At 35.7% G+C, this 17,008-nt stretch overlaps 2 protein-coding genes across 2 annotated transcripts; both read left to right on the top strand.

Moving 5' to 3' along the window:
* Positions 1–842: 842 nt before the first annotated feature.
* LOC107947864 (uncharacterized) lies at positions 843–2,213 on the top strand. Its single transcript, XM_016882372.1, has 4 exons — positions 843–1,306; positions 1,389–1,566; positions 1,653–1,824; positions 1,969–2,213. Exons 1-4 carry the CDS (start codon positions 843–845, stop codon positions 2,211–2,213), a joined length of 1,059 nt encoding a protein of 352 aa, XP_016737861.1.
* Positions 2,214–3,522: 1,309 nt separating this feature from the next.
* Positions 3,523–5,805, top strand: LOC121228070 (uncharacterized). Its single transcript, XM_041111202.1, has 3 exons — positions 3,523–3,722; positions 4,218–4,546; positions 5,735–5,805. Exons 1-3 carry the CDS (start codon positions 3,523–3,525, stop codon positions 5,803–5,805), a joined length of 600 nt encoding a protein of 199 aa, XP_040967136.1.
* Positions 5,806–17,008: the final 11,203 nt, after the last annotated feature.

Genomic DNA, 17,008 nt, shown 5'->3' with positions numbered 1-17,008 from the left:
GATTTGTTTGAAATTTTCTACAAGGTTGCACAAGTCGCCCAAGTCGACTATGACCTGATTGTAGGGTCGGTAAGCATTACTTAGACCCCTATACTCTGATCTGATACTAAGATGTATGTAAAAGTATGATAATTAAAGCATTATCTGTTCTGATTTTATGATGATGTTATGATTTGATATTTGCACATGAGCATGCCATATTATCTATGTTGTATTGCATTGGATTGGGTTTGTTGTTGAAGAGAAGGAAGACTGAAAGGCTATTAGCCTATCATCTGGCAGCAAGGAAAACTGAAAGGCTATTAGCCTATCTAGCTACATATATCTGATACGTGTCGTATACGGTACCACTTGGTGTGTAAGGTTGGATGGGTTGATTCTATCCCCATATTTGGTGTGTAGGGCTGGGTGGGTCGATTTTATCCCCACATGGTGTGTTGGGTTGGACGAAGATGGTGTGCAGGTTGGTAGGCATTACTGTTCTGATTGTTATGCATGTATGTCTGTATGGGCTAAGGCCCGAATGTCTCTGATATTCTAGAGAGGGTCGCTGGTGCCAATACTAGATCTGGAGGCTGTGGGTCAGTTACGGAACAACTCAAGTCGTATGGGGCTGAGATATTCAGGGGCATCGGCAGAGTTTCTCAGAGTGTGGCCGAGTATTGGATGGAGGCCACAGAGTGCATAATGGATGATTTGGACTTCACTGATAAGCAGAAGCTCAAGGGGGCAGTGTCTCTGCTTCACAATGAGGTGTACCAGTAGTGGTTGACTGTTAAGGAGGGCACTCAGCCTGATCAGTTGTCATGGAATTTTTTAAGACCACCTATCAGAGTAGTTATATGGGAGCTAGCTACAATGACGTTAGGCGACTTGAGCTCCTGAATCTCACTCAGGAGGACCGTTCGGTGGTCGAGTATGAGGCCAAATTTCTAAGACTGAGCCGTTATGCGAGGGGCATGGTGGCGACAGAGTATAAGCGTTGTGTTCGATTTGAGGATGGTCTACGAGACAGTCTGCGAGTTCTGATAGCTCCACAGAGGGAGCGGGATTTCTCAGCCTTAGTAGAGAAGGCTAAGATTACTGAGGAGGTAAAGCGCTCTGAGCGCCAAAACCATGAGAAGGGGAAAGCTAAGAGGGATTCTAAGCCTTCGAATACTGGGATGAGGCCTAAGAAAAAAGCCAGGACTGATGGGCCCGTGAGATCTGGGCCTACTGTTGTTGTTCCTATTGGGGTGGCGATGTGTCAGCTCTGTAATAGACGTCATCCAGGTGAGTGTGGGAGGGCTACTGGAGCTTGTTTGAGGTGTGGTTCGGCTGAGCATTGTGTTAAGGATTGTCCACTGAGGAGTAATTAAATGCAAGCTCTGGTTGTTGAGACTGCACAGCTACCGAGAGGGGTATAGCAGCTACCTAGGGGCCAAAGACAGGCTAGGGGTGGTAATGGTATGGGTCGAGGTCGGGGAGTACCAGGCAGAGGTGTTGGCTAGACTGAGGCGAGGCAGCCTACACTTGTCTATGCTGTACATCACCGTGAGGATGGAGATTCTCCAAATATCATCACTGGTACATTCTTCATTTCTAATGTACCTTATGTTGCCCTGATAGACATAGGCTCTACACATTCCTATGTGGCATATTCTGTGTTTGAGACTTTGCGAATTTCGTGTGAGAGCACTTCTAGTGAGATGTCAGTGGTGAGTCTATTGAGGCAGTCTATTAGGGTCAGTAAACTATTTAGAAATGTTCCGTTGGAAGTCCAAAGAACGGTATTCTTGGCTGATCTTATGGAACTTCCGTTTGGAGAGTCCGACTTAATTCTGGGCATGGACTAGTTGGTAAAGCATCGTGTAAGTCTGGATTGTACTGAAAAGAGGGTTGTTCTAAGGACCGAGGAGGATAATGAGATAGTCGTGATTGGAGAACGATAGAATTATCTAAATAATGTGATATTTGCGTTGGTAGCAGAGAAGCTTGTGAAAAAGGGATGTAAGGCATACTTGGCCTACATCAGTGTTTCTGATTCTGTGGACTCTTCGATTAAGGACATTCGTACAGTGAAGGAATTTCCAGATGTTTTTCCAAAGGAACTACCAAGATTACCTCCCAGTCGTGAGGTAGAATTTAGGATTGAGTTGATTCCTGGTACAGCTCAGGTGTCTATCGCCACTTATCGAATGGCACCAAAAGAGCTGACAGAACTGAAGGCTTAAATTCAGAAGCTGTTGGATCGTGGGTTTATTCTTCCTAGTGTGTCTCCATAGGGAGCACCTGTTCTGTTCGTAAAGAATAAGGACGGTACGATGAGGATGTGTATCGATTACCGTCAGTTGAATAAGTTGACAATTAAGAATAAATATCCACTTCCGAGGATAGACGATTTATTCGATCAGTCCAAAGGGGCTTCTGTGTTCTCCAAGATCGATCTGCGATGAGGTTATCATTAGTTAAGGGTTAAGGAGGCTGATGTGCATAAGATGGCATTTAGAACTCGTTATGGACATTACGAGCTCTTGGTTATGCCCTTTGGGTTGACTAATGCACCAGCGCCATTCATAGACTTGATGAACCATGTGTTTCAGCCCTACTTAGACCAGTTCGTGATGGTGTTTATCAATGACATCTTGATTTACTCTAAGTATGAGGACGAGTACGATGAGCATCTCAGGGTTGTTTTGCAGATCCTTCGTGAGAAACAGCTTTATGCGAAGTTCTCTAAGTGTGAGTTTTGGCTTCATGAAGTAATTTTTTTGAGACATGTTGTGTCTGCTGGGGGTTTATGTTAATCCTCATAAGATTGAGGCTGTGTTAGATTGGAAACAGCCAAAGAATATGTCGAAGATCCGCAGTTTTCTAGGACTGGCAGGATATTATCGACTCTTCGTAGAAGGGTTCTCGTTGATCGCAGCGCCGTTGACTAAATTACTGCGTAAAGGAGTTCCTTTTGTTTGGACTGACGCACAACAAGAGAGCTTTGAGAAGCTCCAGACAGTTTTGACTCAAGCTCCAGTTCTAATACAGCCTGAGCCTGATAAGAACTTCGTGGTTTACAGTGATGCGTCACATATGGGTTTGCATTGCGGCTTGATGCAAGACGGTAAGGTAGTTGCCTATACGTCTCGATAGCTTAAGACTCACGAGGCTAATTATCCAATGCATGATTTGGATTTAGCTTCAGTTGTCTTTGCATTAAATATTTGGAGGCACTATTTGTACGGTGAAAAGTATACCATCTACAATGATCACAAGAGCCTCAAGTATCTCCTCACTCAGAAAGAGTTAAATCTTAGGCAGTGATGATGGGTAGAGTTGCTTAAGGATTACGACTGAAATATAGAGTATCACCCTAGAAAGGCCAATGTGGTGGCCGATGCATTAAGCCATAGGGCTGTGACTGATTTGAGAGTGTTGTTCGCTCGACTGAGTCTTTATGACGATGGGAGTCTTCTGACAGAGCTACAAGTGAAGCCGACATGGATTGAGTAGATTAGAGCTAAGCAGTTAGAGGATAAGACTCTCGAGATGCGATTTCATCAGGTTGAGACTGGAACTACTATAGATTTTGGGCTGAATAATGAGGGGGTATTATGCTTCCGGGATAGGATCTGTGTTCTTAATGATGAGGATTTAAGGCTGTCAATTTTGAGGGAAGCGCATAGTAGTCTGTATGCTATTCATCCTAGTGGAAATAAGATGTATAAAGCTCTCCGAGAGTTGTACTGGTAGCCAGGGTTGAAGCTTGAGGTGACCGATTTTGTTGCTTACTGTCTGACTTGTCAGCAAGTTAAGGCTAAGCATCAGTTGCCTTCAGGGTTGCTACAGCTAGTTAAGATACCGACGTGGAAATATGAGCGAGTGACGATGGATTTTGTTAATGGGTTGCCTCTAACACCCACTAAGAAGGATTTTGTTTGGGTCGTCATGGATCGATTGACCAAGTCTGCACACTTCATTCCTGTTAGGATAGATTTCTCTTTACAGAAGTTGGCTAAACTTTACATCTTAGAGATAGTAAGACTGCATGGGGTTTCAGTGTCGATTATCTTCGATAAGGATCCTCGCTTTACTTCTCAATTTTGGAAGAAGCTACATGAGGCTTTGGGTTCACAACTTGACTTCAGTACTGCATTTCATCCTCAATCAGATGGTCAGTCGGAGAGGGTGATTCAAATACTGGAGGATATGTTGAGGGGCTGTGTTATGGATTTTTGAGGTAGTTGGGAGGAGTACTTGCTTTTGGCAGAGTTCGCTTACTATAACAGCTATCAGTCTTGTATTCAGATGGCACCTTATGAGGCACCTTATGGTCATAAGTGTCGCACCCCTTTATGCTGGACTGAGTTGGGTGAGCGACGTGTTCTCGGTCCGAAGTTGGTTTCAGAGACTGAGGATAAGGTCTATTTGATTCGAGATCGACTGAAAACGACTTCTAATAGACAGAAGTCCTATGCTGATTTGAAGATGAAAGATATCGAGCATTCTGTGGAGGACTTGGTTTTCCTTAAGGTCTCGCCATGGAAAAAGGTTCTGAGGTTCGGTCTCAAAAGTAAGTTGAGTCTCCGGTTTATTGGGCCGTACTAAATTCTGAAGTGAGTGGGGCCAGTCACGTATTAGTTGGAGTTACCTTTAAAGTTAGATCATAATCACGATGTTTTTCACATCTCAATGTTGAGACGTTACTGCTCTGATCCCATGCACATTTGCCTATGGAGAAAATTGAGGTTAGACCAAATCTGACGTTCGAGGAGGAGCCGGTTCAAATTTTGGATCGCGACGTCAAAGTTCTACGTAAGAAGTCTATTCCCTTAGTAAAGGTGCTGTGGCGAATCATAGCACTGAGGAGGCTACTTGGGAGCCAGAGGATTCAATGCGTCAGCAATATCCTCACCTTTTCCGACCAGGTAAAATTTGAAGATGAATTTTCTTTAAGGGGGTAGAGTTGTAACACTCCAAATTTCTGTAATTTCAGCTTTTGTGAAATTTTAGCATAGGAAAATATCTGAACGCATGAATTTGCATAATATCTGTCTGCTTTTGTGTTTAAGTGCTTTGAGGGTGTGTTAGGAAAGTCCCAAGTTCAAGTCTCAACTTAGGCAAAATTTTGGTTTTTTATTTAAATAAAGTCTGGCTTTTGGTTAATAGGCTTATAAAAATTTATTGGTAAAAACTTAACAGAATGTGCCTGCTGGTCTAGTGGTTAAGTGGCAAGGGTTTATGCTAGGGGTCCTGTGTTCGAATCTTGGCTTGGGCATTATTTTTGCCACTAAAGCTGTGATAGAATTGGAGGTGAACTAAAACACTGAAGTGGTAGGGTTTATCAGATTTTTCTGAGTAGTTCCCCAAATGAACTCTCTCTGCCAAAATTCTCTACTATTCTTCCCCTCTACACGTTTTTTTCTTTTCTGTTTGCCGAAATTTCCCTTGCCTTCCTCTCATTCGTTTTGATTTCGTATTAACGGGCTTCTGCAATTCATTGACGTTCTCCTCAGTGGTAAGTTCTGCTTGTCGTTCGTAAACATCATTTTGATTAAGAGATTAAGGGGGAACTTTCTTTGGGTGTTTAGGTACTAATCAAGGGGTTGTTCTTCATTCCTGAATAGCGAATTAAGTGCGTAGCATTCTCTGTTTTCGCTCGAGGTAAGAAATTTAACGATTTCAAGGCAAAATACCTCGTTTTGTTTCAATCAAAAATTGTTTAAGTGACTGAAATGGGTCTTGACATTGTCGAATATAGGTTCTGGAGTGTTCGAGATTGCATTAGGCTTCAATCAAAACCAGGTGTGTACTCCAATTGATCTGAAATAGCGTTTCGACGAAAGTCAAAAATGCTACTATCGACACCACACAGGCTTGTGGACTGCCCGTGTAGAGGCCCTTGTGGCAAGACACGGCCGTGTTGTTGACAAAGTAGGCTATGTGCACGCCACACGGGCACGATGGACACGGGCAGGTGAGGCTAGCGAGGCCATGTGCAAGGCACAGGCTTGACCAATTGGGCCGTGTGGGCCATACAGATGTGTGGGATCTTGGGTCAGACCGTGTGATCCACACGAGCAAGGCCAATCTGAACTGTGTGAGCCATACGGGTGTGTAGGCCCACACGGGTAGGGCACATGGGAGTGTGAGCCTGATTTGTTTGAAATGTTCTGCGAGGTTGCACAGGTCACCCAAGTCAACTGTGACCTGATTGTAGGGTCGGTAAGCATTACTTAGACCCCTATACTCTGATCTGATACTAAGATGTATGTAAAAGCATAATAATTAAAGCATGTGTATCTGTTCTGATTTGATGATGATGTTATGATTTGATATCTGCACATGAGCATGCCATATTATCTATGTTGCATTGCATTGGGTTGGGTTTTTTGTTGAAGAGAAGGAAGTCTGAAAGGCTATTAGCTTGTCATCTGGCAGCTATGCTGCATATATCCGATACGTGTCGTATATAGTACCACTTGGTGTGTAGGGTTGGATGGGTTGATTCTATCCCCATACTTCGTGTGTAGGGCTGGGTGGGTTGATTTTATCCCCACATGGTGTGTTGGGTTAGACAGAGATGGTGTGTAGGGTTGGTGGGCATTACTGTTCTGATTGATATGTATGTATGTCTGTATGGGCTAAGGCCAGAATGTATCTGATACTGTTCTGAATGGGCTAAGGCCTACACTGATTCTGTTAAGAGCTCAAGCTCGATTATGACTATTTAACTGTTATCCGTTTGTATGCATGCTTTACTGTAGGGATGTACACACTGAGTTTGCAAAAACTCACCCCTTATTTTACTTTTCTGTCAGGTAATCCCCAGCAGTAGGTGGATCGATGCAGTGGAAGGGCTTGACGGTGACCACTGCTACATACACTCTGGTTTGAAAGGTTTTTAATGTTTTTATTATTTTAATTGCTATAGTTGAGAGGAATTATGTAATTTTCGGTTTCAGACTGTTTGGTTTAAGTTCGGAATTTTGAAATAATGTTTCTAGATTTTGGAACTGTAACTTTATTTGTTCTTAAGCTTCCGCGAACTAAGAAATGTTTTCAAGCAAATTAATAAATATATGTTTTCTGAGTTAAGTAAAAGGTGGTAACTGGAACGATTTTTGGGTAAACACGGTTTTAAATACATTCTCATCTGACTTCGCCAGATTCAGCCATAACGTCTTGGCCGAGTTTGGGGTGTTACACAGCCGTTCTTGAAAATTCTCTCTAAAAAGTTTAAAAGAATTTTGTTATTCGTTCGTTGGTTGGGTGGATTACATAGAGGCCGAAACATTATTACTGCGGCTTGAAATCGACATCCCCGAAAGGGGTCCTATCAACAACCTTATACATTTCTTTTCAATTTCGAATGGTATATTTTCGAGCCTTGTTTCAACCCAATTCGTTCCTCGTACATGGATCATTGATTGGCAATCGTCGGAATAATTCTTTTTGCTGTGCCACGGGGCGTACCAGCCATCCAAAAAATTTATCTTCTATTTTATGTTCCACTTTACTGAAAGTCTCAAGAATTTCCACCTCATCCTTTTTGGGTTTAACAAAACTTTTTGGGCAAAAAGGTTCCTTTACGAACGACTTCGGTTCTTTACTATTAGGCTGATCAATTAATTCTACGAGAGTGACCACCTCTTGTAGAACTTCTTGATATTCTAATGTACTCATTAAAACCTTGAGCTAATTGATTTGGTTCTCTATGTTCTGGAAGTGGTTCTCCATGTTTGCCTGCGAACGTTGAATTGTATTAGCGAAAAACTCAATTAAACCTTCAAGAGATTTACCTGGCTTAAAAGAAGGTGGTTGTGTGGGAGCATGCGAGCTCGGTTCATAGCCAAAATTGGGATAACCCATCCATCCATGATTATAAGTATTAGCATAGTTATTATATCTCCATTGTGGCCAATCGGGAAACCTTCTAACTGTATCAGCATGTTGGTTTGTATCGTCTAGAAGTATAAGGCATGAATAAATTGGGCAGTTATAATTTGCACATACGCCATATGCCTTTACATGTTGGGAATTTCCTAATCTCATTTGTTCAAGTATTGCTGTTAGTCTATCTAGACGATTTTCAAAAGTAAATGAATTTACCTTATTCACTCTACTTGGAAACTCTTGACTAAATATGAAGTATCATGAATATGCAGCCATGATCAAAAGTTAAGGATGCTAAAATAAAACAAAATAAAATTAGAAAAAAATAAAATTATTAACATGGATCCCTGGAAACGAAGCTAGACCAATAAAACCCACTTGAAAAAAATGAATTAGTAGAAAATGATAAGGTCGTATCCACAAAGACCAGTGATAATTTTATTTCTTTAACAAACGAGTAAAATAAAAATAAAAATAAATAAGAGGGTTTAGAATTCTCCATTTGATTCAAAAGTTGAATTTCAATATTCTTTAATGAATTGGTTATAGTTAGTGACGATCACCTAGTCAAAACTCTAGTCAAAGTAAATTCTCCATTTGATTCAAAAGTTTGATCATTGATGCAAAGATGAATTTCAATGTTCTTTAATGAATTGGTTATAGTTAGTGACGATCACCTAGTAACCTAATCTCTTCTCAACTTTTCAATAATCAAGACAATTGTCATTTATTACTTGCTTTATTGACAAACAACCTTATAATGATATCTTAGGAATTTAAGTTATCAATATCTTTAAGAATGATAAAGACTCAATTGTAACCAATTAATGCACAATAAAGGTTTATTTAAGTTAGATCGCATGCCCACACTACACAAATAATCATGTAGTCGTTACAAATATTAGAAATAAATTGATCGACTAATTATCTAATTGGCAAAGAAATCATTCTAAGCTATCAATACTAGTCAAATATTTAACAAACCTGAGCAATTGTAATTAAACTAGAAAACTTTCAAATACTAAAGACCAAAGAAACATTAAGAGCAATTCTATCTCATAAACTTGTAAAATCAAACTTCAAATATTACTTCAACTAGAAAAGAGGGTTTAGAAACCCATAAAATAAAGAAAATAAGATAAAATTAAGAATGAGTAGGTCTAAGTCTCTCTAATCTTAATCTAATTATGTATATTTATAGAGAAAAAATAATATAATGGAGAAAATACAAAAATACGTTTAATTAAATAAAACAGAGTTTTTTCTAGGTTTTTTTTACTATTTCAAACTTCTAGGCAATTTTTTTATATTTTAATGATATTTTTGGGCTTCATCCATGAAATAACTTGAGATAGATATTTGAATTCCCTTCGAATCGGTAAATTATGTGCTCAAAATGGGAGTCTGTAGCTCAAGCTATGGCCAAAATACTAAAATTGCACTATGTTGAAAGTCCAAATTGTAAAAACTTGTCAAAAATAAACTATAAGCTCCTTTTCCTCTAATTATTCCCTAAATCAATAATAAATGAAATATAAGTATAAATAATATAATAAAGAACATAAATAGCATAATTCAAGGCGAGAAATATCACAAATAAATAGCAAATTGTGCACTTATCAATAATGTTAAAATGATTGTTATTTTGATTGAAGCATTGTAAGAGATGGAGTTGCTTTGACTCACATGTTCATTATGTTACAGGTGAAGATGATTTGTTATTCTTTTTTGTAATTTTTTTAAAACTAGGGTAGATAGAATAAGTTATCTTGATAGGGAGATTTATTATGATGAATCTAGAAGGGGAAGAATTTATTTTTGTTGAATACACGTCCTACTCGACTCGGAAATGTAGATGAGAGTACTGTTGGTTGTTAAATAATTAGGATTTATTTCTTGATATATTTGTTTTCTTTTACTTTATTCTTTGTATTTTTTTTTTGTTATAAGGATTTTGTTAAAAATATTAAAGGTAGAGATTGTTAGTACACAATATTATTGGTCAACTTGTGGTACGAGTTGTGCTTACATGACAAACCACAAGTTATTTGTACATCAAATTTATTTGTTGGTATAGTTTTTAACTTTGTATTTATCCTTATGTTTATAATTATCTTATAGGTAGCAAAAATGTGAGATATACATAGGATATTTATCTACTTGATGCAACACAATTAGAAAGAGTCCAAAATTACTTATAAGACTTCAAGATCAAATATATTTACTCAAAATGAAGCTTGACTATAGAACATTCTAGTTCAACTTATCACAAGCTAAAACACAGAGTTTTTATAAGCTTCAAACAATCGATCTCTGAAGCTTGTATATTGAATGTTTTACTTCATGAGAAAAAGAGAGGATTGTTAGAGTAATTTTGTGCTCATTATAAAGAACTGTGTTGAGTATTTTTTTTATCCATCTTTAAGTAATTAGTTAACAACCTTTAGTATGAGAGATTGTTTGGGGAGATTTCATATTAAATGTACTGAGATAAGGCAACAAATATCTAAGGGTTTTGTTCTATTGAGCTTAAATCATTGCTTGTATTACGAAGTTTAGTAGTGGAATTCTTTTTTATGCAAAAGGCCTTACAAACTTAGATGGTGCAAATTGCGTTACCAATTTACTTATGCCTTTTATAGTGTTTACTATTTGTTGTTCCAAAATACATACCCACAAAAGAAACAAATTACAGCTAGATTTACTTTCTATCTTTTTAATGGTAGAAAATTTCAAACTCGAATTACAAGTTTGTCTTGTGTTTTAAGTTATGAGCTCGTGAACTTGGGATCGCTTAATGAAATATTTTTAGTAGTTTAATCTCGATTTAGTCAAAAGTCTCAATACATGAACTAATGCATTAATGATGAAATGTACATTCATATTATATGGTGATTCATGAATTTGAGCATTCATGAACTATAAACATGCATTAATGTTATAACATAGATTCATGAATTAGGTACATTCTTGTATTCATTATTTTCATGTATTATGTATATTCATATATAGGTATTAAATGTCTAGAACCCCTAATTCTTATAAATAGGTGGTTTAAGAGATAGGGAAACATAATTTACAATTCATAATACTCCTAAAACTCACACCATTCAAACAATTTAAGTCTTATGTGTAACACCCCCTAACCCTTATCCGTCTCCGAAACAAGGTTACGGAGCATTACCAGACTTTCAGATCAATTACAAACAATAAATATATCATTAAGCATACATATCATGAATAAATCATATTGTCCCTTTTATGAGTCCTCGAGGACCAAAATACATATTAGGAACAAACCGGAACTTAATCGAAAACTCAGAGATTTTTTTTTTGTGAAATTTCAAAATTTTTCCTAGGTACAAGGCTCACACGCCCGTGTGACCCTATGACATGCCCATGCTTCAAGTCGTGTTCTACCCTGTGTAACTTTCTAGCTTACCTCACACAGCCAAGCCACACACCCGTGTGATAGTCATGTGTTTCACACGGTCTGGTCACAAGCCCGTATGCCAGGCCGTGTGGACTCAAATTGAGCTTTATACTTCAAGTTTACCAACCCTGCAAAGCTTGAATAACAAGCAACTCAAAATCCAATTGTTCAACCAATCCAAAACACAATTAAATTGTAACGCCCCGTACCCGAGACTGTCGCCGGAGTCGAACACGAGGTGTTAATAGACTTAATTCATTACTTAAACAGCTCAAACAATTTATTTTTAAAATTTTCAGTCAAGCTAACAATCTGTGTCATAGTCGCTTAAAAATTCATATCTCGAGTTACAAAACTCAAAATCCAATTCCATAAATTTTCCCTGAAACTAAACTCATATATCTATTTAATAATTTTTTTATAGAATTTTTGTCGAGCAAATTAGTACAGTTTATTAGTTAAATTCTCCCCTATTTCAGAGTTTGACTGCTCTGACCTCTGTGTATTACAAATCAGATATCTCCCTGTATAGAGTTTCAATGACTATGCCGTTTGTTTCTAATAAAACTATACTCAATAAGGAATCTGTACATATAAATCATGACTTCTAATTATCTTTGAACAATTTATGGTGAATTTCCAAAGTCAGAACAGGGGATCTAGAAATCGCTCTGGCCTTGTTTCACAAAAATTTAAACATCTCATAAAATATAACTCATATACCTGTTTTGTTCCATCCATATGAAAATAGACTCATAATTCTTCAATTCCATATATTATTCATCATCTAATTGTATCTCTACTATTTTTAGTGATTTTTCAAACTCACGTCACTGCTGCTGTCTGAATCTATTTTATGGTAAATTTTACCTATTTCATGGTTTCCATGGATTAGCTAGCAATTTAGCATACATAACACCAAATATGATCATGATTAGCCATTCCAATGGCTAATAATTACCAAGCATTTCCATACCACTCAATAACCATATCATAAGACCATATACACAAAATGATTATAATGCTATACATGCCATACTCAAAATATACAAGCCATTATGCCAAGATGGTATACGGATAGTGTGAGCGTGCCTCCGACCGTTTCCGATTTCCGAGCTGGCTTGTCAAAACTACAAGGAATGAAAAAGAGGGAGTAAGCATAAATGCTTAGTAAGTTCACATGCAAATAGAAAGTAACACAACTATATAAGCAAACATAAAACATCATTTGCATACTCATCACCGAGACATTCATATCACATTTTCATTTACCATCTTATCATATTGTTGTTATGTTGAGTTTTCAACCCGAGGGTTAAGTACATACCTGTTCAAAGTATTCATTTCACAACACTTACCAATATGTCCCTTTCATCTTGAGTATTCCTCCATTTGAGTAAAACTTTACCCGTTGAACACATCGGAATATAATTCGGATACATGGAAAGTTTGCACATAAGTGCTACATATGTAGCCAAGCTACCATGTAACCCGCTCATAAGTGAACTCAGGCTCAACTCAACGAGCTCGGGCGTTCACATCCATAAGTGAACTCGGACTCAACTCAACGAGCTCGGATGCCTAGTTACATCTCTCGAACTCGGACTCAACTCAACGAGTTCGGACATTCGCATCCATAAGTGAACTCGGACTCAACTCAATGAGTTCGGATGCCCAAAAATCCTAGTGACATGTCACTTGTATCCTAATCCATTCCTAAGGTTCAACGGGACCTTTTTCCCGATCATGTGTCTCAACCATCTCCTACGGAATGTCGATACCGATACTCGGTAGTATTTCACATTTTCCAAGTATATCACATAATTTGACATATTATCAAACAATTATCACGAGTATAATATTTCATAATAATTATCATATCATTTAAATAACATAAAAACATTTAAAATAATAACTAAGTTACCAACATTTACATATGAACTTACCTCGTATGCGAAAATGGCTACTTTTACCATTTCGTCCACAACTTGGTATTTTCCCCATTTTAGTCCGAATTTCAGTTTTCCTTGCTCTATCATTTAAAATATAGTCTAATTAGGACTCACATTATTCAAATTGACCCAAAAATCATATTTTTTTCAAAATTACAGTTTTGCCCCTAAACTTTCACATATTTACACTTTTTCCCCAAAGCTCGTAAATTAAACTTCAGCCTATTTTCTTATGCTTTATGACATGCTGATCATTTTTCCCTTCTATGGCAACATCAAATTCTCACTCTAACATGTACTTATGACTATTAGGTATTTTTACCGATTAAGCCCTTTTGCTAGTTTTCGCTTAAAACCGAGTAGCACAAGTTGTCTAACATAATTTAAAACCTCATATTCTATCATAAAACACCAAAATACACAAATTTCACCTATGAGTATTTTTCCAAATATAAACCCTAGGTTAAATTATTGCTAGCATAAGCTAAATCGAGCTATCGGGACTCTAAAAACGTAAAAATCATTAAAAACGAGGCTAGAACGGACTTACAATCGAGCTTGGAAGCTTGAAAAACCCTATCCATGGTTTCTCCTTGCTATATTCGGCCATGGGGTTGAAGATGAGCAAAATTGGCTTTTAATTTTTTATTTTAATTCATTTTACCCCTAAATGACCAAAATGCCCTTACTACTAAACTTTCCAAAAATTCCATCCATGTCCAATTTTTGTCCATAGACTTAGAAATTGGTAAAATTACTCTTTAAGGACCTCTAATTAATAATCTAATTCAATTTTATGCAAAATACTTCTAGAACACAAGTTTTGCAATTTATTCAATTTAGTCCCAAATTTCAAATTAAGCACTTTATGCATAGAATTTCTTCACGAAATTTTCACACAATCATGAAATCATATCATAGACCTCAAAATAATTATAAAAAAAATTATTTCTATCTCGGATTTGTGGTAACAAAACCACTATTCTGATTAGGCCCTAATTTGGGATATTACATAAATGCCTCAAATACATACCAAAATCTTCAATCTAATGATCTATTCAAAGTATTCTAATAGTTATTTACATATATTGCTAAAATAATTCATTTCAACATCAAATAAGATAATCCAAATTTTTCATATCATTTTAACCAAAATTTTACCTTATGCCATATTCATTATGCGCCAACTAAAAACATTCCATATCAAATCTCAACATATATATAACTAACCATTTTCATATTACAATATCATATACAATCATTTTCCCAAAATGACATTCATATGATAACCTAGGTACATGCCATTACCAAAAGAAAAAGTACTTCAACATGTTTTTGAGTTCGGGATCGGTTTTGGATGCTGATTCAACGATCAAATTTTAACCTAACCTGCGCACGGAAACAAACCGTATGCTGAGTATGAACTTAGTGGTATTTCTATAAACCGAATGCTTGAATAAAGTGATAATGCATATATATATTTAAACTATACAATATCAATAATCATCCAATAATCACTTTATTTTCCAATCAATATTCCATTCTAATTCAAATTCAAATTCAATCAATATCATTCAATATCAGCCAATTGTTCAATACATTTGTACATCCCCATTAACATGACTCGGACTTGGACGGATACACAAATTCAACCCAAACACACCAGTATGGCACTCAGTGCCTCATCGGCTATGCTGAAGTAAAATAATACGGTACTCAGTACCTCATCGGATTTATCCGAAGAATTAATATGACACACACAGTGCCCCATCGACTCAAGGTCGAAGAATCCCATAACTCATTCAATCCTATGGCATGCCAACTATATCCGACTTAGCCCGACATTGTTAATAGGGTTCTAATTCACTTTCAAATTTCAATCATCAATATTCACAAAAATCAATTCAACTTAATTCAATATCAATATTACAATATCAATTCAATATCACAATGCTAATACTCACCTTATTTCACTTACCTTACATATTAAATAATAAATTCAACAATTAATTACTAAGTTCGGATTATAAAAATACAAACCGTATTTTCGAGTCACTCCTCGTTGACTTTTTCTTTCCCTTTCTTAGACGGAGTTTTCAGTACCACGTTAGCTACGGAAATTAAAAAATTAAAAATTATCAATACAACACAATATCAATTATTTCAATTTATACTCAACTTTTACCTAAATTCCAATTTAGTCCTTAAATCGAGACTAACTTTATTTTTCCCAAAACTAATTTCATATTTTCATTTTAATTCCCACTTTAAACTAATTTCAACACTTTAATTTCACCATAAAATCCTAATTTTGAAATTCTTTCAATTTGGTCCCTATTACTCAAATCTTATTATTTGTTTTACAATTTAATCCTTTTTTCACTTCTAACTTGAAATTCTATCAATTTAACCCCTAATTCATCAATTTATTCAACATGAAAAATATCTACAAATTCACTAACTTTCAAAATTTTAGCATAAATCAAGTAGTATTTTGTTCTAGGACTCCAAAAAAATCAAAATTACAAGAAAAATAGCTAAATTGACTTACCAAATTAACTTTGAATCCTTAGAACCCTAATTTTCCTTTTCTTTTTCTTTCTCTTTTATTTCTCTCTTTACTCCTCTATTTTCGTTTCAATTCTGTTTGTTCTTTCTTTTTGTTTCCTTTATTTATTTATTTAATTATAGTTTATTCATATATTTAAATATTAAGTATGTATTTAATATAAATAAATATATGTATATTATACATACACATGGAATTATACTTTCTATACATTTGTTTTGTTTCTTTTATTTTATGTCATTATATTAATATAATATAATTTTTAATATAATTTAATAATTTAATAATAAAATAATATTTACTTATATAATAAGTCAATAAGTAATTATTACTAACTTATGTATTTTATTTCACCACATGTATTTCACTATTACCACACACTTGGAACTTATGGCTTAATTTGACTTTTCTCTATTCTATAATTAAGCTTATATACTTTATTCAATTTAATCCTTATACCTAATTAATCTTAATTCAAACTAATTCACCTAACCAAAAACCAAATTAACCACACAGCTAACTTCATAAATATTTTTAATAAATATTTACGAATCCGTTTTACGAAAACAGTAACCCAAAAATTTATTTTTCTGATACCCGTAAATTTTGGATCATTACATTGAGATTTTGCTCTCTTCCATGATTAGCTTCTTAAGTATGTTGTTATTATTCTTGTCTACTCTAGAGCTTAAGGTTCGATTATCATGGAAAGAAAATTAGAGTAAAATTTCATACATTCTTGTTCTTGTGAGATGTGTGCAATCTTCAAGGTAATTTTGTAAAAATTATATGAGTCAATTGCATCAAAATCGTGTGCACTAAGTGACAATCAATTTCATCTTAAGAATAAAAGGTTTAACTCCGGGCAAGAATGTTAACTTATCCTCAACAAGTAAGTTTGTTATTTACAAGTAAGTTGATCATTGTCTTTGTTTTAACAAAGTTTTTAAATGCAAGAAAATTCTTGAACAAAGGTTTATAAATATACAAAATTACAAAAAATATCCTAACAATTTTAAGGTGAAATTTATTTCTAAATTTTATTTATCTACTTGTTTCTTGTTGAGTTACTTTGTAATCAAATCAACATTTTAATTAGATATCATATTGATTATTCGTTTTTATCAATATATATATAAGTGATGCATGGCAAGGAACTTGGAAATTTCAGTTAGTAACTTTAAG

The sequence above is a fragment of the Gossypium hirsutum genome, chromosome A04, assembly GCF_007990345.1.
Source record: "Gossypium hirsutum isolate 1008001.06 chromosome A04, Gossypium_hirsutum_v2.1, whole genome shotgun sequence".
NCBI lineage: Eukaryota > Viridiplantae > Streptophyta > Magnoliopsida > Malvales > Malvaceae > Gossypium > Gossypium hirsutum.
This window is presented reverse-complemented; position numbering and strand designations above follow the sequence as displayed.